The sequence below is a fragment of the Pomacea canaliculata genome, linkage group LG6 (assembly GCF_003073045.1).
Source record: "Pomacea canaliculata isolate SZHN2017 linkage group LG6, ASM307304v1, whole genome shotgun sequence".
NCBI classification, from domain to species: Eukaryota; Metazoa; Mollusca; class Gastropoda; order Architaenioglossa; family Ampullariidae; genus Pomacea; species Pomacea canaliculata.
Genome location: NC_037595.1, coordinates 30053202 through 30074322, shown reverse-complemented (window position 1 = coordinate 30074322; position 21121 = coordinate 30053202). Strand labels below are relative to the sequence as shown.

At 43.1% G+C, this 21121-nt stretch overlaps 1 protein-coding gene across 2 annotated transcripts in view; it reads left to right on the top strand.

Moving 5' to 3' along the window:
• LOC112566814 (pyrokinin-1 receptor-like) overlaps positions 1-21121 on the top strand; it is a 46014-nt gene that overhangs the window by 1581 nt on the left and 23312 nt on the right. For both annotated transcript variants that reach the window (XM_025243190.1, XM_025243189.1), the window contains one exon: positions 15214-16556. In XM_025243190.1, the coding sequence (XP_025098975.1) occupies positions 16292-16556 (265 nt within the window). In that variant the 5' untranslated portion in view covers positions 15214-16291. The remainder of the gene's footprint in view (positions 1-15213; positions 16557-21121) is intronic.

Genomic DNA, 21121 nt, shown 5'->3' with positions numbered 1-21121 from the left:
ATAGAAAAAAATGTATGACTTGTCCAGAATAGTCTGCAATTGCATTAACAACAACAACAACAACAACAACAACAACAACAACAACAACAACAACAACAAAGACTTTCTAAAACACGTATCTTAATCAACATCGCCTCAACTACAGGACTTAAAGACAACATCATGAAAAGAACAGCAAGAGCACTACCACATCTTCATTATCATTAGAACTCTACCACCACGACCACCTCTATCAAAAGAAATATAAAAGAAACATTCTCTTTTTGTATTATCTTTCATCTACGCCTACCTATAAACAGATCCATGTCGGATGCTCTCCCCTGTGCTTTATCAAAATCTTTCCCCAAACATTTTCCAGTTCTTGCCAGATATTAAAAAAAAACCCAAAGTAAAACAAAGTTAAAAAAATATAATGAGGCTTGTAGTGATAGCAGGCCACCCAGTGTGTGTATTTTCTCACAGTAAGAGTGGAATGTAAGAGATGGCCTGACCATCTGGAACACAAGTATTTTTCCTAGTTGCCCGAGAGATTTATTGTTCATCCGTGACGAGATCGTAACAAACCTTCGTCTGAACACAAAGTCTGTCAACGAAAAACAATTGATAAACAACAGCAGACTGTGCGACCATTTCTTTTGTTTTGAGCCTTCCTAAAGATGGAGAGATTTGCAAAGCCAGTCTCAAGTGTAAAAGAAGTCATCATGGACAGCACCAGATTCTGTGAGTGTGTGCAAGCAGTGCTTTATGAGGATGGCAACCATGGTAAAACTGTGGAGAAGTGTGGCTTGTCCAGTGTAATGAACACTGTGGCTCGTCCAGTGTGACAAAGACTGTGGGCCTGTCCAGTATGATGAAGACTGTGGACTGTCAGAAGCTCTTGTGGAGAAATGTCAGCGTGTCTGTCTACCTGTACTGCTCCTAGCCATGTGTTGGCTTGTTTGAACCCTCACAGGAATACAACTACTCCACTACACATGACTATAACGATCACATGACATGCCAACAGGCTTTTCAACAGCAGTTCTACACTTTTATGTGTGTGATGGACATTACTGTAGGTCGTTGAGGATATTGTGCTCAGTCATAACTTGTCTAAAACTCCTCCAAAAAATAATTGTAATCATACAGGGCTGACACAAAGTGGCGCCTTGTATACTGGATCACATGTAAAATACAGACTAAATGAGACATGACTACTATACAAAAGAGAATTATATCTCAGTATTTTTTTCTTTCCAAATTTTGCCGCGAACAGTCATTTGCACGAGTCGTTTTTTCTCGTACGATTTGTATATCACAAGTGTGATGTATCCAAGGGGATTAATTGATTCAGTCTGCGATAGCCTTCCACGTGAGTCATTCCAGATGTTTTAGTTGATAACGCAGGTCACAGGTTGCGGAGAAGATAATATAACAACAGGCAGGGAGACAAGTCTCGGAGAATAATCCTCCCCGGCGATGTTTATCTTCTTTCACGGGGCAATGACCAGCATCTCTCTGACTGCAGGTGTACACACACAAATGTAGCAACTGTTGTTGGCGGGACTGGAGAGGTAGACATTATAGCCACCTTCACCTTCACCTTGTAATTGGGGGCTGAGTGATGGATTGGAGTGTTTTACCTGTCTGGTGTACACTTTCAACCATTATAATTGGATCTGTCGCTCTGTCTCTCTCTGAACTTCGGCAAACTTTCACTAAACCTGTTAACCTCTTTTTTATAACGACTTTGTTACATGTTAGCTTCAATACAAAAACATTCTCACCAAGTCTTCCCTAGGCTGCTGACGTCAGCGGTAATGAAAAACAAGATGTTGTACTGAAACCTTGTTGATTACATTTTACTTTTACATTTCGAGGATCACGTGTTGTACAAAACATGACAAGCTCCTGGGTGCTTTAAGGATGCAGGATCCTCTTTCTGCATATTTAGAAAAAAAAATTGCTAAATTACATTTATAAGCCCTGGGTAAGCCAAAGACCTCATCATGTAAACAACAAAATCCTTTTAGTGCAGGCCTCTTCTCTGCTCTCGTCACGTGACCACCCGTCTGTCAGAAGCTATTTTTGACAGTTTGAAGAGCGAGTGAAAGCTACTGTCTGACCTGTGACGTGTGACCTGTGACGTGTGACCTGTGATACCCATTTAACCCCTCCCATCTTCGCCCTCTTGTCTACAGGATCCTGTACTCTCGATCTAATAACGAAATCCGTACGTAAAAGAAAAAAAAAGATCGAAATGATTGACCGAAGGATGGGCTTCAAGTGCGAATAATCAAAATAATCAAAAGAGTTTCCTTGAAGAGCGCCGCAGTGCTGCTTTGATGTTGATCGGGTGGGGGACGGGATGAGGATGGCGAGTGGAGGACAGAGGTCGATAGCCACGTCACTGTTGCATGGGAATCGCTCGGTGGTGCAACTAAAGATGTTTGTAAGAAAAACAAGGCAGGCATGGTCATAAAACCTGGAGACGGAAGCGCCATGGAAACCTAATGAAAGGCCAGGTAGCTGTCCACGTCCTGCGCAATACGCACACCTCCGGCAAGGGCCATAAGCCAGCCAGCGCCTTCAGCCTTCATTAACACTTATGGCCCTTGGCTTTGTAATTAGCACTTGCCAGGAGGTGTGTACCACAAAGTCTGTGGAACAGATGAAGAAACTTCCCCACCTCCAGTACAGATTTAAACTACTCTTTAAAGTAAGAATGATTTTCATTTAGCTCGAACTTCCTCGAAGAATCCTTCGTTGTTTGCACTCTGACCTTTCACACTAAAGCTTGAACTTTTTTCTCGAAGTTTTCGAAGGAACTGCTCACTAAGGTCACACTAAAATTCAATGTTGATATCAGAAAATTTGCTAAAACGCACAACTCGGCCTCAAGCCATCTACTAGTTTGACTGGAATTTTTTAATAAGATATAAGAGAAAGTAAAACGCAATAATTAACTACAGAATGAAAATTTCTTAGTTGAACAATAATGTGCGCAAATGAAACTAAACGTTTTGATCGGGATATAAAGCAATCCATCTGTGCCAAAGGTGAAAGGTGAAAAATAATTAAAAAGGAAACAATCGAAACATCCACAGAGGAAAAAAATCTCGTATCAAACCTGTACCTTCTCTAATTCGATGTCTGAAATGGCTGACGTGTCTTTAGCCTAAGATTTTAGCCTTCCGTTGACCTCTTGACCCTGGAAAATATGTCTGTAGATGAGAGAGAGGTTTTCTGTGCATTGCGCGATGCGTGCGTACAGACTGCCTGTCACGCCAGCGCACTTGCATATTCCTTCATAGATATAGGGTCCGTACACACGAACAGACATGCACACAGACCAATAATTATGTATGAGGTGTAGTACAAAGTGATATTGCTACCTGCTCATTCAGCAGAACATTTGCGCATTCACCGACAGTGCAGGATGAGTTCAAGGAAGCGAGCTGCGGAGTCGTTCTGCTCCGTGTTGTGCGTCTGTTGTTTTGCTTGCTTTCCTTTTGTTTGTTTTGTAAATTTATCTTCACACGTTGTCCTTGTGATGTGCGAAGGCGCAGTAAGTGGTATCGCGCTGCATATCGCGTTGGGGCGAGTTATCGCTCCAATCTGTTTTCCATCGCGCAAGACTATGCGCGCGCAGCAGCTGACGTCACAGCCGGTGGTGCGCCGGGTGGACACATTGATTGTAGGATGGCGGGTCTCGGCCTTTGTCCGCCCAGACCTTCCGTGTCATTGTCCGACTTCAAAATAGCCTCTTGATTTCTGCCGGCAGTTTGAACAGAGGGATAATATATTGCTGCCGTAAAGTTCGGCAAAAAATAACACTGGCAAAAAATTATAAGAAGTCAATTGTAGTGTTGTTGTTCCTGGTGGTGGTGGCAGTGGGGTGGTAGTGGTTGTGATTGTGGTTGTGAAGTGCGTCCATGCGCGTGTGTGTTTGCGCGTGCGCTCGTGCGTGCTCGTGTTCCAGCTCATCAGCGGATGTGTGCAGATTTATTGCTCACTTTTCGTGTTTTTGTCAACATGCACAGATGGATTTACCTTACTGCTACATTCGTATGCACAGATGTGTGGGTATGTCGACACACACCCACACGCCCACACGCCCACAGGCCCACATGCACACATGCATGCGTTGGAGCAAAGGTCGAGCACTTGTCGCTGGAGTTTTTACCTCCGAGAGGTGAAGAGCATCTTTAGGATGCAGGCGCTAGCGTGCAGTGTTGACAAAAAGTCCGTCCTGTCATGCCTCTGAAGAAGATGGTGAAAATCGTGGTTGACGGAGGCAATCTTCGCCCACCTTAAACCTCTTTGGAGGGAAAGCGGTTCCTACACTTCTCATTCAACGACATTTTCTGTCAACACAGACTGCAAGTCGAGAAGTACCGTACAGGCCAGAACACCACACACACACACACAACAAACAGATAAGAACACTGATGGTGCGAAAAACACTACAACCCCTCAAAAAACAACAACGAAAACCGAAAAAATTACAAAATAAAACAACAAAAAGGTAAAAACCAGCCCATAACACCACAGATGATAGAACAGCTCGCAGCACTTCGGGAACAACCGACACCACAGATCATCACAAGGCGTCAAGCGCACTGAACCTCACAGCCTGGAGAACTAATATATATATATGCAGGAAGTGCAGATTCAGATTAAGCTAATCGGAGATGACAGAAAACTGTAAAGAATCCGCATTAAGCCGAGAAATGTGAGGATGCTGTGTGGAGCGGGGCAGTGGGGCCCAACCTGGAGATGAAGCAGCTCGTGCAAATCACTAATACCACTCGTCCAGCAAATCACACTTGGCACGTGGGCCATCTGGGAGTATTATCAGTGAGTGGATGAAATGCAAACACGTGAGCTCTGGTGGGCGACGGTGTGCACATTCCAGTCACTTGTGTGTGCGCGAACGTGTGTGTGTGTGTGTGTGTGTGAGAGAGAGCGCATGCAGGATTTATTTTCTGAAACAGCTATGTCTATTTTATTCTTTGTTTTTCTTTACTCACTGAGCACATTTTATATGGCAGCTATTGTTGATCGTCCACATGTACAGCGATTGCGAAGTGCATTAATGCAGCTCTCCGATTGGCTGGCCTGACATGTATTTCAAGTACAATGCTGACGTCTTTGTTGTTGACATTGAAATGTGCGTGGTGGTATTTATACGCGCTTATCTCGAGAACAAAATGGAGGTGTTCATCTATATTTCACACGATAGTATCTTACATTGAGCGTTACTCAATCGTTAGGTAAACATTTTGCTCTTCACCAGACCTGCAAAAGTCTCGACGATTTCAACAGTTTTCTATTAGTAATGCATTATTGTCTCAGGAAGTCTACTGGCTTTGTCTACCATCAGAAGCTTGTCTGAGTTGTCTGGAAGTGCGTCAGGAAATGTCATTAGACAGAATACACAGTCATGTGCGTCAGCAAGGACCCTTTCACTCACATGTCTTCAAATGACGCCCACGGGCAATTACGAGCAGTTAGCCAAGTTAGCTGTAAGATCCTCAACCCCAGCTCGTGATGCGCAGCCAGCGATGCGGCGGTGATTAGTGGCTTCTGATACAAGTGAGTCTGGTGAGGGAGAGAGGGAGAGAGAGTGTCTGTTGAGGGTGTGTGTGAGAGAGAGTGTGTGTGTCTGTGTGAGTGAGAGAGAATGTGATGAGGGTGTGTCTCTGTGTGTTTGAGAGTGTGTGTCTGTGTGTGGGAGAGAGAGCGAGAGAGTGTGAACTTAACAAGGCATTATTGATACATAACGTGGCATTGTCAACGTAGTAAACTCCCCGCAGTCCAGTTGCCTGGCCACGTAGACCTGTGTAAGCAACCAGGTTTCCTGAAATTTTCATTTAACTAGGCAGTTTATATTAGATGCTGTCCGACTCTACTGTGCCAAGAGATAAAGTGAGCAAGCAGGTCACAAACCAAATAGCAAGAGCTTCTAGCTTTTCCCATGTTGTCCGCAGAAGTAACCGTTGAGAACATTTTTTTTTACTGTATTGTGACAACAGCTGCACAGCAGAGCTCATGGGCCGTCTGAGGAAGCTCTACGCTATTTTACGTTGTTTGACGCTGCTTGACTCTACGTCACGTTGTTTGACGCTACTTCACGTTGTTTGACGTAGCTTGACGCTAGCTGACACGGAGCTACTTCACGTTACTTGACGCTACTTCACGTTGTTTGACGCTGCTTGACTCTACGTCACGTTGTTTGACGCTACTTCACGTTGTTTGACGTAGCTTGACGTTAGCTGACACTGAGCTACTTCACGTTACTTGACGTTACTTCACGTTGTTTGACGTAGCTTGGCGCTAGCTGACTCTGAGCTACTTCACGTTACTTGACGCCACTCAGCAGCTCTCTAGCCGAGACAACAGTCGCTAATTTACGGACCGGCCTTGCTGCTGAAGACACCAGAGGGCGCCATGGCTGCAAGGAGCTGTCCTGAGTAAATGGAGCACACGTGAGGCTGGCAGGACTCTCACTCGGAGGGCAACACAAGTCGAAACTCTGTTGTCAGAATCAAGCACGAATTGTGGATAAAATCACACACACACTAGAAAATCAAGCTCACTTTGTGCTGGAAAATGAGCTTTGTGCATAAATGCTACAAAGGTTTTGCTGTAACACGTGATGTCACGAGCTGAGACAGGAAGTACACTAGGACTGCGAGCTGTCTTGCGTCAAGTTATGAGCAGCTTCTGGTAATATGTTACAATGTCCACCGTTTGAGAAAATGGATTAGTTCATTACACATAATCATCACTTAATGCTGCAGTCTATCTTTTGAATTCATACAAAATGGGGAAAGTGAGTTTTCAGCATCAGACAGGAGCGTATTCAGTTCAGTATCCAGATACCAAAGCCGCTTATGTAGTCATGAGAAGACAATTAATTTTGTCCTTAATCCAGACCAGACCTCGCAATAGTCCAATCTATCGTCCTTGAGTAAAAGCTCATAGTCAAGTAAACAAGCCTCTGTTTTTCCTTAAAACACGCTTTTAAGTTTGTTTAATGGCTTTTCCCACAATACTCCTGTTACAGGCATGTTTGGCTTTACCCCAATAATTTTATTTCTCCCTCCTTACTCCATCCTTCACTAACTTTAAGCTCTGTGGTGCTTGTCAGAGTGTGTTTGACTGTTGCATCCGTTATTATATTGGTATTCATATGAAACTTGCTTATGCTCACGAGGATTTAGGAACGTTTGTTTCCACAAACAACTGTTGCTTATAAGCAGACAGATGATATCACCCATCACGCACAGTCAACTGTCAACATGTTTGAGTATATTACAATGGCATCAATGTGTGTACAGAACCTTTAGAAACATACTTGGCTCATTTATAAAATATGATAATAAATACAAGTAAACAAGTAGTTTTTCTAAGAAGTAAACATTTCATTTTTAAATTTCGTGCAGAAATTTAATATTGTGAAAGTAAGGAGGAAGCGTGGACTCCGGAGGGGCAAGTGCGAAGCCATTTGACTCCGCCTTTAAATGAGATATCATTTCACTCCGGGGCCAAGTGTAAAGTCATTTCATCTTTCCATTAGTTTCCTCCCTGGGGTCGAAGTGTCGTAAACCTTTCAAAGACTTAATGTTCACGGCCGCAACAGACGGGAAGCGGATGCCGTAGATGGAGGCGACAGAGTGGAGCCAAAGGAAGGAGTGAGACAGTGACACAAACAGTTGCCAGTCACGTCACGGGGACGTTTGGACGTCACGGGGGAGGTTTGGCACTACGTCACCCCACGAACCTCGACTGATGAACCTCACATAGAGGAACTGTCTACAGGGCCATCATAGGAAGAACATGGACATCATCTAATAGTGTAGAAACTCAGAATGATGGAGTGTAAAAGTTGTAGACAGGTGGACACAGTTCCGTGCAAAACACAGACAACTTGGGTTTGGAGCCAAGAAGACATCATGGACCGCTAATGGGCGTTTGCTGATAGAGAGGCTCGGCCAACAGGGTTTTGAGGGGATGAGGGAAACTGAGTAAGTTATTAGGTAGAGGGCCTAATGGGCACTTGTAGGTTTTCCTACTTTGAAGTATCCAACCGTGAAGTGAGATGCATGAGCGAGCGTTCAATGAGCAACACGCCGAGTTCTTCCGCTTTTCACGCCACACAGTTCACAGGGAGGCAAAGTTTCTTTTAGCCTCGTTATCGTCAGGCAACTTTTGAAGTCTTATTAAAGTGCGGGGCCAGTTGGGAGAGATAATTTTATGATTTATTTTTTGTGAAGTTTGGTTTTGTAAGGCGCTTCCCTGCTTCTCTAAGCGCCAACTGTTTTCCTTGCAAGAAACGTTACACGCTTCCGCCACCACCACCCTCACAACCACCACCGCCCGTGTGCAACTTTATGCATCCATTTAAGCATCGTGTGTGCGTGTCGTTGCTTTTTCGCTTAGTGTTTTATTTTCTGTCATAGCAATCACTTTTTGGGTTTTGTTTGCTTTTCCCGCACCGTGTGCATCAGATGGTCTCCTCTCATGCTGCACCCGACCTTTGGTGTAACGAGACCCTGCTCACCCCGAACTAACAGTGGAGCCAAGGGCTGTACCATGGAGGGGCCCCTGCCTTGAGGAACCTCATTAGTGTCAACACTACTCATCACCAGCAAGCTGTCCTTTGTTCCTCATCAGCAACAAGATATTGTGCAAAGCTATCTCCGCCTGCCTTGCTCTGGCGCCACCCGAAGTTTCCAAGTGATGGCTGCTGAGATTCTCCTGCTGACGTCACGCACACACCCTGTACCTACCTGCACGTGCAATTTCTTGTCTTGAGGAGACGCACGCTCGTACTTACCTGTCCTTAAATAACCGACTGGAAGTCAGTGCTAGCTGTGAGGTGGGTCTTCTGTACAAAGATGAAAAGGATGTAAAGAGCGATGCAAGATAGGTGCCGTGGTATGAAGGTAGAGTGTAGAGAGGTGGACGTGTAGATGCTAAGGTACGAGGGTAGAACATGGAGACTGGCGAATGGTGCTCCATACTGTGTGACGTACACAGGAAGGGAAATGATGTAACATCGTACCTTGTGACGTTTACAGGTACAAGAGTGAGACAGTAACGTATCGTGTGACGAGTACAGGTAGGCTCAGTAAACAAACACGAATGCTCGAGCACCCAGCATGATCGGATCCTCCTCGCATGTAACTTTATGAAGATACTAGTTTTCTCTCGCCTCCTATCGTCTGCACAAATGGAAGGGCAGACACTCAACAGTCACACACACACGCACACGCACGCACACACACACGCATGCACACACACACACACACACACACACGCACATACACTAAGCATACATCAGAAGAAAAGAATGAGTGAAACAAGAGAAACAGATAAACTAACAAAGTGAAGAGGCGACCTTGTCTCAGTCCAATCTCTTAGGATAGACGCAGTTGTCTTTTCTAGGAACGAATACCAAGTAATTGGACAGTTTGAAGCTTTCTGAATTTAAAAAACTCTGTAAACACTCCTTGTGGCCTCCACTTGTCAGGCGGACCTTCAAGACAGTCTGCACTTAGAACATCCGCCGGAACTTCACAAGGTGCTCGTCTCTCACTCACAAGTGCTCCTCGCTGTCAAACACATCCACAGAACGAGAATGGTGGTGGTGAGGGGCTCACAAGAGGGACAAAAACCAACAAAAATTCAGTGCTATCCTACTTTCCAGTAGTTTTTTTAAAATCTTTTTTTTTTGGTAAGTAAATGGTCTTTACTTCTCCAGTGTGTTTTTTTTTTTTTTTTTTTTTTTGCTCGCTCTCTCTCTCTTCGATTCTCTCTCCCTGCTACAATTCTCTTTCTCTACATGCTTTCGAACAATTTTTTTCCTTGACTGACAGAAGTCTCCATCTCTACCTGTATATTTTGCCTCTAGTGTGATATACTCACCCTATGTCGCATACAATTTGTGTTATCTCCAGCCACAGATATTCCAGACATCTGACGAGTTAGTTAAGGATGAAAACCATTCAAACTACAACCTTGGATATGATGGTGTATTTATAGCAAAGAAAACTTGCTCCCAAGCTTAGACTGACATCCCCCTCAGCCAAACAAAATGTTGATAAAAAGTGTAATACGAAGCTGAATAAGACTATATATATATATCATACGGTAGTGAATAATAGAATAATTCCTGCTCGTTCTAAAGACAGACCGGTATATAGTAATTAGAATTGCTCAGAAAGTTTGAGTTCTTTAAGGAAAATAATTCCAACAGTTTCCGTAATTTTGTGCAGGCGCTCCATCCTGGCAGAATGGAAGAAAGAAGGTTGGGGAAGTAGAGATGTACACACAGACGAACACTTGAGTGTGAGGCCGAGACAGACATTACACACGCTGGCAGTTGCCAGAGAACTGGCTTCACACACGAGTGAATGTGAAATAACTGTAAAGACTACTTAGTCTGGTTAGTGTAGACAACGGCCTCACAACGTACAACGTCTTACTGCCTGCGTGAGGTCGGCGCTGACATTAATATTATGGTCTGTTGCTCAGACGTGTACAGTCCATTTACTGAATCCTTGACTTCATTGTAGTTCTCTTCTAATTAAATGTGAGAATAAATTAATATGTGCCAGCCATTTAAAGACTATGTACGAGACATGCACGTCCGCTACCGTCAAACATGCTTTACTTGATATTACGTGATGCTACGTGATACTACGTTATGCTACGTGATACTACGTGACGCTACGTGATACTACGTGATGCGACGTTATGCTACGTGATGCTACTTGACGCTACGTGATACTACGTTATGCTACGTGATACTACGTGACGCTACGTGATACTACGTGATGCGACGTGATGCTACGTGATGCTACGTGACGCTACGTGATACTACGTTATGCTACGTGATACTACGTGACGCTACGTTATGCTACGTGATAATACGTGAGCAGTTACGAACACGTTCATAAATCATGCCATGTGATGCTATTGTGGATGGCAGGTAACATACTGTGTGAATTTTCAGACCTGAGAGGTGCTTGTGACTGGGTTAGTTCCTTTGAAAACGACTGGAGAGGTTCCAGCGAGTCTGAATTAATGTTCCTTGGGGAGAGCATCATCGCTCTTATCTTCTGTCTTTGATGTCTTTATGAGAATGTTCAGGTATGTATCTCTTATCTCGCGTTTATTGCTCCGCCGGTTGTCGAGATGCCTATGTTTATAATTCTGCATCCAATTGTTGTTTCTTCTCACGTTCGTAAGATTTACTCTTATTTGTGTAAAGGCTGCTGGAGGGATGCTACCCTTGGACTATTTTTAACCTTGGGTGTTGTTCTCTTTGTGGCTGAGGTCTGTTCTGTGAGGCTGTGGGCGCATTCTCGGCTTTGTCTTCTGCTGGAGGCTTCTGTTGACCTCACATGGTCCTCCTGACTTGCTCTGAAGGTTCTCGTTCTGCCACCTCAGTCACGTGGGCATAAGGAAAGGATGTGAGTGGTTAGACAGTCCAAGCATCACACAGCAGAGCTCCACCTAGATATTAGTGTTCTCTGTTTGTGCCATCCCCCTCTACCTGTCAGAAGACTGTTGACTTTACAACCTCATCAGTGACTCCAAAGAAACCGGAACTTCGTGATTTACTTGTCAGACTAATCATCCAAGGACTGCAACTCTCCAGCAACGAGTGTCAGACCCCGCTCATACATCTGTCTCTTCACAAGGATCCAAACGAGGCTGCTGCTGATGTCCGGTCGATGCAAATTCAGTGTGATATACGAGCAATCGTTGCTGCTACCCTTCCCTTCATGTCTGCATTTGAGCCGGAATCAGTATCGCCACAAGATGGTCACGTGCAGTGGATAAAGCATCGGCCGCCATGTAGATTGCAGGCTTAAAGGGAAGTAGTTAGTACATCACTACGTCATATCCGGAACCCACAGTTTACGAAGATCGAAAGATGGTCGATGCCAGACTGACCCTGACAGCTCAGTACCACAGCCAAACGCTCCAAGAGACGTGTGGGGAATGTTGCCACTAAGCTGGCAGCCATATGTCAAGAAAAGAAACGAAACAACTTTTTTTTTTTTTAGAGAGGATCCGGTAACACTTCCTGAAGAGAGATTTCTCTCAGTTTTATTCATTTTCCAGCTCAGTGATGCGAATCACTAATGCCAAGTAGATGGGGAAGGTATCAACAGAGATGCTACAATATTTTTAGCCAGCAGCTCTAGAGATGACGGAAATGACGTCAAGACAAGTCAATAGGTGCTGGTATGCGCATGCGTGAATGGACGTGTTTGTTTGGAGAGTTATTACTGACACGATTAAACACAAGGTGCAGAGTTGCACTTAAATGGGAGATCACAAGGCAGAATTATTGCAGGTGATTATAAATCGTTTCGAAGAAACTGGTTGCCACGGTATATTGTTGGCACCAAACCACCCAGAGATGAGCAGCAGTCAGGCGAGTGAAGGCGATCCGTAAAAGCCATCAACAAAGATGAGTTCCTAGGGCCAGCTACTTTAGGCAAATCAGGGTTTGCACCAGCTGGAGGAAAGGGGTTATAAAACGGAAGGAAAAAGGAATAAATGAACTTTTTTTTAGACAGAGGGAAATTATAACCTTCATTTATGGCGAGAGAAAACTACACTCCATTCGTCAGTCTCTCTGCCATCTGCTGGTCTGTCTGTCTCTCTGTTTAAATAAGCCTGAACTGTTGTCTTTCTTGTGAAGGACTCACGAGATGATTTCAAGGTAGAACACTTTGTTAAGATCTGAACTTCCAGCTACGTTCCTATGACAACCAGGCTCAGATAAACACTGCAGGTATTTATCTTACACACCTGTGGACAACAATGAGATATTGGGTGACCAAAGGCACTTTTAATTTGTTATCAAAGTTCACAGGAAGAACCATAATATATCTGACCTTTTGGACAACATTTCTAATACTGCCTTGTACGTCTGCTGCTCTTTGTCTCCGGGAAAAACGTGCGTCTGTAATTTCTACCGACAGAGTATAGAAAGTAGAAAGTAGGAGATATAACTGGATTGCACTCTTCTGTTAGAACTGTTGCCTTTTGATTTAGTAACACGGGTGATACAGTGGCCAGATAAAGGCAGTCGTGTAATTACTAAGTTCCCGGATGACGAATGCCTTATTAGACCGTTTGGCCAGACTGTTCTGATGGAGGAAAAGTGAGCGCGTAGAGGCAATACAGGTTGGAAATGAGATTTACGACAGACACATTGAACCTTTTCTTATCTCAGCACCAGTGTCAAGCAGCCATTGCAGACCGTGGACAGTAATGGATTGATGCAATTTTCATTACAAGCATTTCTCGCCATTCCGGTCTTAGGTCATTCTTTCTGGCGAAAGAGCGCGCGCTTACCTCTGTTTACATCTGAAAGAGGACAGAAGGGAGGAACTCATGAAACAGAATCGAAATGAAGCCGTCAGCAGTTATTTCTTTGGTTCAAAGATTTCCCACTTAGTTTTATGCAGAAATCGTGAAAATAAGTGCGGGTGCTCACTGCTCAGCTGTTGGTGTCACTGAGGAAAGAGCTGATGAAAGGAGGTCATGAAAGACGATGAAAGACAGACTGGACAGACAGACAGGCCGCAGTCGCACTATACACAGGTGGTAGTTACATTAAATATTGCTTGCATAGTTTTTTTCGCACGAAGTATTATTTGAACTTCAATGTGCTCTAGAAACAGATTTGCAGCGAAAGTTTTATTGACTTGATGGACTTGTATTGAAGGAAGCTGCTGGCTAAAGACTGAAAGAGAAACAACTAACAGCAATAACGGACCTTATCCTGTCGTCTTGGACGTGCAGCAAAGCTTTAGTTTCTCATTATTGAATGTAAACAGTTGACAATACAAAGCCAAGCTCTAATGCAAGTGTACACTAATGATGTGTCAATATATCTTGTGTGGCGATAACAAAGCAAATGGACAATCAGACAAATTACAAGAACTAAATATACAACTTTCGTGAATACAGAGTAGACTGGTCTGAAATTTAAAAAAATGTCGTTAATATACAAAAACGGTTATTAGTCTTGAAATATAAAATTAATATAAACTAAAAAAATTAAAAATCAACGATTGCTAGTGATACAGTTCTTAAACATTAAAGAACAGTAAGTAAATAGTTTGAGATGAGGCCAATAGGATTGGTCAGGATCAGACTTCAGACAAGCAGGGTACAAAACCCTTCTACAAACATCGAGATATCAGCCACGGATGTGAACGACAGGTTGTGGTCACGTTCCGTCACGTGACAGTCACGTGTTCCAGTCCCATCCTATCCCTGCATCATCAAACACCTTTTTTTCTTTGCCATGTTAAGGTGCAAGTGCATTCATGGCTGTAAATGCGGACAAGACTAGGATCGCCGTAATATGTGAGGATGAGAAGATGAGGGAAGGAATAATGACGATGGCTGTAAAGAAGATGAGGAAAGAACAGAAGAAATGAGGACAGGTGTGAATAGCACACGTGATCTCGCATACACTAGTGGCCTAAGCTTGTTTACACAAGCACACCTGTGTGATGCAGTTTCATGGCTTGCTGGAAAACAAGAAAGAAGAAATAGTGGATACACAACCTAAACATGCATTAACAGAACTAAACTTGCAGGTAACTAATTAGACAACAGCTGTTGCCTGGGATTATGATTGGCTGGCTAGTCAGTCAGGTTTACTTTCTCTCTCTGTATTTGAATACTAAAGATAAACATTTTACAATCTCTCCTTGTCAAGACAGGATTTAATTAAAGCCAAAATCACTTTCGATGTTTATGAAAATAAAAGAAACTGGTAGTGCTCAGTCAGCAAAGTATATATTTAGCACAAGCAAAACTAGAAGGTATTTATGAATTTATAAGAATTCGGTTATATTCAGTAAACAAAGCGCACTGAATATTTACCAACAGTGGGCAAAGTAACATAAGTGTAAGTTTGTTTTTGTCCAGCTTACACAAATAAAACAGCGAGGAAACGCGCAAAAAAAACTTTCTTGATACGTATGTTAATATACATGTTAATTATTACATTATTGCCAGAGTTAATAATATATTCCCACACATTGATTAATTCATCAATAAAAATGCTTTATAAACACATATTAAGAAACATTCTTTAATAGTGTTACTATTTTTAAATAAACATTTGCAATCAGTGTTTCCTGATATGTCCTGGCTGATATTTGTGTGATCCATTACTTTCAGGTTTCTGAAGTTCTTTACCTCGGGAGCAATTCACAAAGAATACAAATGGCTGCATAGCAACAAAACGTACTTGAATCCCTCAAGATGGAAGACTGAATCGCTCATCACTGTATCACGTGACATTGTCTTCACCATCAGATGGCGCTGCCTTCACTTGCGACTGCCGTTACCTAGGCACAGAGTATTAATAGAACTTTGAATCAGTCATCTTGTTCTTTAGTTCTGAACCACATGAAGCGTGACTTCGGGAGGACAATGGCAACGATTGCCGGCAGACAACTGCTGATTGCTGATTGGAGCATCACCGGCATGGACCAGCATCTTGACTGGTAGGGGCAGTGCCCACACAATGGAGGAGACAATTCCAGTTATTTAGGACTTACTGAGGCTATTTTAGGATTGCAATAAGTTTTGTGGCATCGAGGATATTTGTGGCAAGGTGAGGTGATTATCTTGTAAAAGTTTTGAGTTAGCGAAGAAGAATGAGCTTGGACACATTTACACTCAAGCAACATGAGAGACTGAACGAAGAAACAAAACTCTGGGAAGTTGTCAGACAGTTGTGGAGAAAAATGTTACAGGAGTTCGAGTGTTTGTGCTCCTTAGTGTTACGAACTCGTCAGAACTCTAAGTTTGTAACGATTCCATGGACCACACAGTGCTTTTAGCAGAAAAGAGGAATTTCTCGAACCCCCACGTATGAATTTCTAAACAATTGAAACTAACTGTTGAGAGATCATTTTGAGCTGTGTGCTTCAAGAATAGGTGATGCCAGAAGCACAATGTTATTTCTATGACACAGGTGGTGTCGCATGGTGTCGGTCTGAGAACTAGCGATGACAGTCTATGACACATGTGATGTCAAACTAAAAGTCAGTGACAATTGTGTGAAGATGTTTATGCCAACCTTTCAGAGATTAAATAAGAAACTTGTTTTGCTGTCTTTGAGATGAGATAATAAATTGATAAAGGGATTACTGTATCAAGAAAATTCAAAAACAAGAACATCTTTCTCAACAAATGCGATGTCCTGTGGTGGTCACCCCGAATAATCTCCAGACAGAAGTCAGCTGCCAGGATGGACGACTCGACGATGGTAGAGGACGTCAACGTGACGTGGAACACGACGTTGGAGCAGTTCCTGCTGGACCACCTGGGACCGCGCAGCAAGGACCTGGTGTCCGCCATCATCCTCACCTTCGTCTACTCTCTCATCTTCCTCTCCGGTCTCATCGGAAACATCTGCACGTGCGTGGTCATCGCGCGAAACAACTGCATGCAGACGACCACCAACTACTACCTCTTCAGCCTCGCTGTGTCTGACCTCCTCCTCCTCTTCTTCGGTAAGTAGACCATCTAGACACATCTCTGCACGTGTTTGTCATGTCTGCGACTGGTCGCACGTGCCTGACATTTCACTTTGCGTCAGTGGGCGTGAGCAAACATAATACAACTAAAAATGCAAAGGTGAATGTTACATCTTAAAACCACAGAATCTTCAGGCTCGTGTGGAAAGAGATGGCACACTATTTTTATTACTTTTTGTTGTACCGTATATCATGAGAGACCGAAAAATCCTTCTTCGCATTTAAAAAACATCGGCTGGAACTTCAACATACAATGTGCTTGTTTCTTATTTCTTTGTCAGACGTGTACGCGCCGACAGTATCTATCTATCTATCTGCGTGGTATTTGTTTTTGTTTCCTGGGGAACATAGAAGCCGGAGAAGCAAGGGATGATTAAAACCTGCGCTGTCGAGCCTTGCCATCCGTTTGCAATGTTGCAGAAGAGTGAGACAATGCTTAGTCATCCATCAGGTGATTGTCGTTAATCATGAGATGAGCAGTTGAAATGGTTTAGCATATAGATTGCCTGCAGTTGCCCAATGACCAAGTGGTCGATAGACAGGAGGCTGAAGGAAATACTCCCCCCTTGTCCAAAAACCCTCCCAACCCAGAATAAAGTCAGCTTGGCACGCAGAAGTATATCTGAAATCACCTATGACCTTTTTGACGATGATGTAGGTATTAAATTATTATTTAAAACTCAGTTTGCAGCTACTTTCCATTCCAAAGCTCGTGTCGTGTCGGTCTCATTTCGTACCTCATCACGTGACCAGCTCTAAATATTTTCCTCTAACAGCCTCTAGAAGACTTTTCTTCCTCCGACACTGGCTCCAGAAATAGCTTTAATGGTACATTAAATGAATTTAGTGTTGGCTAACCGTAGCCCTAGAGGTCGCCCGCGTCGACCCTAATTACAGATTACAGCTCTATTTTCTGCTCTGTCTCAAAGCACCCGCAGGTCGCTGGGTAGGGCACCCTGCTTCCCCTCCACATCCTCCCCATCCCTTGTCTGTCCACACTTCTATTGGCCCTCAGACTTCTTACACTGGTATTGAAGGCTTCGCTGCACTCCTCGCGCTTCCTCGACTTCGATGATGTGCACGTGCCGTTGTCATTGTTCTCAAGTTAAAGCTTTCTGCTTGACTGCATTGATTATCGTCTGCAGTTGTCACAGAGCCATTGATTCTGTGTGCACGTGTCCTTCTCTTGAATGCCGTTAATTGTAGTCATCTGTGTCTGCGTGTCTGCTGGTCTGCCTGCTCGTTATTCGATGCATTTCAGCTTTCTAAACGAGCTTTGTCGATCGAATGCATGCCGATGTTCAAGCGCTCGAACATACATACACACACAGATGTATGATTTTTTAAAAAAATCCAATTCTAATATCGCACAGATTTGCATATCAACACTGTAGTCATCCAAGCACTCATACAGACTGGCACGCAATGACCTAACATGTGTTTTCTTGAAGATGTGTTAAAAAAACAACAACAAATACTTCTAATGTTTTTGCTTTTTCGGGGTTCGAACCAGCTTCGTCAATGTGCGAGGCAGGTAGGTATTTACTACGTCAGGGCTGTACAATCAGACGATAGGTCTTAATGGATTCCATGCGATCGAATCATGCCAGCCGTTCATCCGAGCGACCTGTCCTTTCTTTGCCAGGTCATCTGCAAGCTTTATTGAATCCCTTCCCCCAGAACAGTGTTTACAACGGAAGACAGGTGGTTTTTATTGTAGGACAGCCTCGTCTCGGTCCTCACTACAGGTAGGATGGCCTGAAAAGGTAAAACGCGTAGTTAACATCACAAACCTTTACTGTTTCCTTGTTTTTTTATTTTCTCGCAGTGAAGTTGTCATCAGGAAACCGATGAAAAGGTAGGAACTCGTGTCACCAGGTTCAAACCACTCACAGCCTGTCAACACAGTTCCAGTTGTGTTGGTTGCTAGGATGTTAGCGAGTTTTTAAAGTACGGGTGTCTTTGTTTTTCTTGGTCTTTTTCACGGAGGCAATTTTATTTCTACGAATTCACGCCCACACCTAATTTCCTGTTGATGTAAACGAGCTCTAAACTAACGCAACCCTGACTGACGCGCTTGATTCCCCTTAGATATCTCCATCGCTTGTCTCCCATTCCATTCCTCATTTCTTTCGCCGGGAAAACAATTTCGACACCTGACATCGCCTTTGAACATCTTTTCCTCGATGACTTTGTCCTGCAGTATTTTCTCGCTGATTTTCTGCTTTTGTTTCTTTATACGACAGCCGCTGCAGTTTCCTGTTTCCGTGAAGTATTTGGTAGACTAGTGCCAGGTGAGGCTGGTGAAGACCTCAACTCATACGAAGACGATACAAATATTGGATGTCATGAAAAACTGTACAAATGCACAATTATGTAAGCGCTCACTGTGAAGATATGCAATGGGAAACAGGATTTTTCATCATGAAGAAAGCCCTGAAAACTTGAGTCCACTAAGAAAGTGAAGAGCATCAGCAGACGAGAAATATCCTCGCTTTTATTTACCCCCTGAGGCGGAGGATGTGAGTGATGTTATGTGCTACTTGCAAGCATGTCAGGCATCCCATTTCATCCTCCCTGTTTTATGTAATACTCGACCGGAGAAAATGATCATAACTTGACATCAAAGATTGAAGATGACAAGTTAAAAGTGTTTGACTCTGTTAGAGTGAGCTGCTGTGTTGATATTTACTTTGCAAGCAATATGCACGAGGGAAAACAGGGAAATATATTAAAACATGATAAAGTTGTAACATGATAGCAAGGTAACAAAAACACCTTCCTGCTCGTTTGAAGCTTGTTACATTGAGCTTGCTGCCCAAAGTGAACGACAGTAATGAAAGTGAGAGAACAAATGAGAAGACGGGAGTTTTGAGCTTCCATCGACAGCAGATAACGAATGGAAGTAATTTAACGCCGTCGGGTGCACACCCCCCGGCATGTTCTTCATAGCTGGTGCGCATGCGCACAGTAAGCTGAGGGTCACAACGTGGATAAAAACAATGTATGGCGAGTATTTGTCTTCCTGTATATCAGATGGGAGCCAGTACATTTTTGAGAATTCCTGTAGAGACAGCAAGACGCCACTTTTTTCTGTTTGTGTTTTTGGACATCTGACATTGGGCAACGAGAATACTAGTGCGCATGTCCATAACAGAGATGGAAGCCTGTCCAGTATGTGTGACCTGAGTGTCAGTCGTGACCTTACAATCACAACAGTAAAAGGTCACTGCTCCTCCTCCTCCTCTCCCCCCATCACACAAAAATCCAGAAACAAGTATTGCCAGGACAGACAATGGAGAAGTATCTATTGATGGAAACATTTGATGACATTTCTCTAAGTGTAAAAACTTCATCCTGTAAGATTTGTTGTTTTAAAAGTGTACACACGGCATGTTTATGCATTTAGAGAAGGAAGCACTTGATTATGCCTCTGACCTAATCTGTAAACAACAATGTTGATGACAGTCTACGTCTGCTTTATTTTGTCTTTCGTCTGTACGTGCATGGAAATCTTTGAGGACGCTCAACTTACAAATATCTAGCAGTAAAAAATGAGTAGTTCATGTATTATCTGGTGTTGAACCTGCATTTCTCCATTGCGAGTAGTGAGTACTTGTTTTTTTATTTTTTTTGACACATTCCTTTTCCTTTTTTTTTTTTTAGTTCTAGAACATGTCAAAAAATTTAAAATCACTTTTTTTCCATTTTTTTAAATTAATATTTTTCGGTTTAATTTAACCTCTTTTTCTTAAGTTGGTGGAATGCTTCCACATCGCATTTCGCCAGCTTGGGATGTGGAGATGTCCGTTGTTGTCGACTCCGGTGGTATTTTGTTGTTGATGTTGGCACTTAGTGGCAAGTTAGTGATGCTGGCCTTGTCAAGACACTTTTTAAACATGTTTTCGTACGATAAACCTGTTCACACGGTAAACACATGTTTGTTCAAGCTATGGTGTGGCTGAGTAAAGTTCAGTTCACACAGTACATGTTTCCATGGCCAGGCCCAAGTAGGATCCTGTTTTGACATGTCTTCAGCTGGACTTCATTCTCACCATCATTGCATGTAATCCTCAGCCTTGCTGCTTGTAATCCTGTTTATGTAGATGAAATGGTCCAGAGCAGCAGCTGCGACTAGTCAACTAATCGTTGTCTGTGAGTCTGAGAGCAAATATCTTGGCATTTGCTGAAAATGGAATTTAAAAAAAATGGAGAGGCTCAACATGTTATTAGGACTTTGAATAGAGAATGTGGAAGGCAGGATGATAAGCTGTCTTCTTCTCTTGCTTTGTCTCATTTTATATGCTTAAGGAAGCCTGACAACAACTGAGTTTGAGGATGAAGCTGAAGGATTGTTTTGAACTGAGTAAGCATTTTTCAAAAATGACAACCGTGGTATGGATATTGTCTTGTTATCGTTTACAACTTCAGTTATAGTGATATATATATATGAGTTTTAGCTGATAGTTTAGTTTATTCCTTGTTACTCCTGGAGGAGTATAGGGTCAAAACAATAGTTGAAAGAGTCTTGTACAATCTTA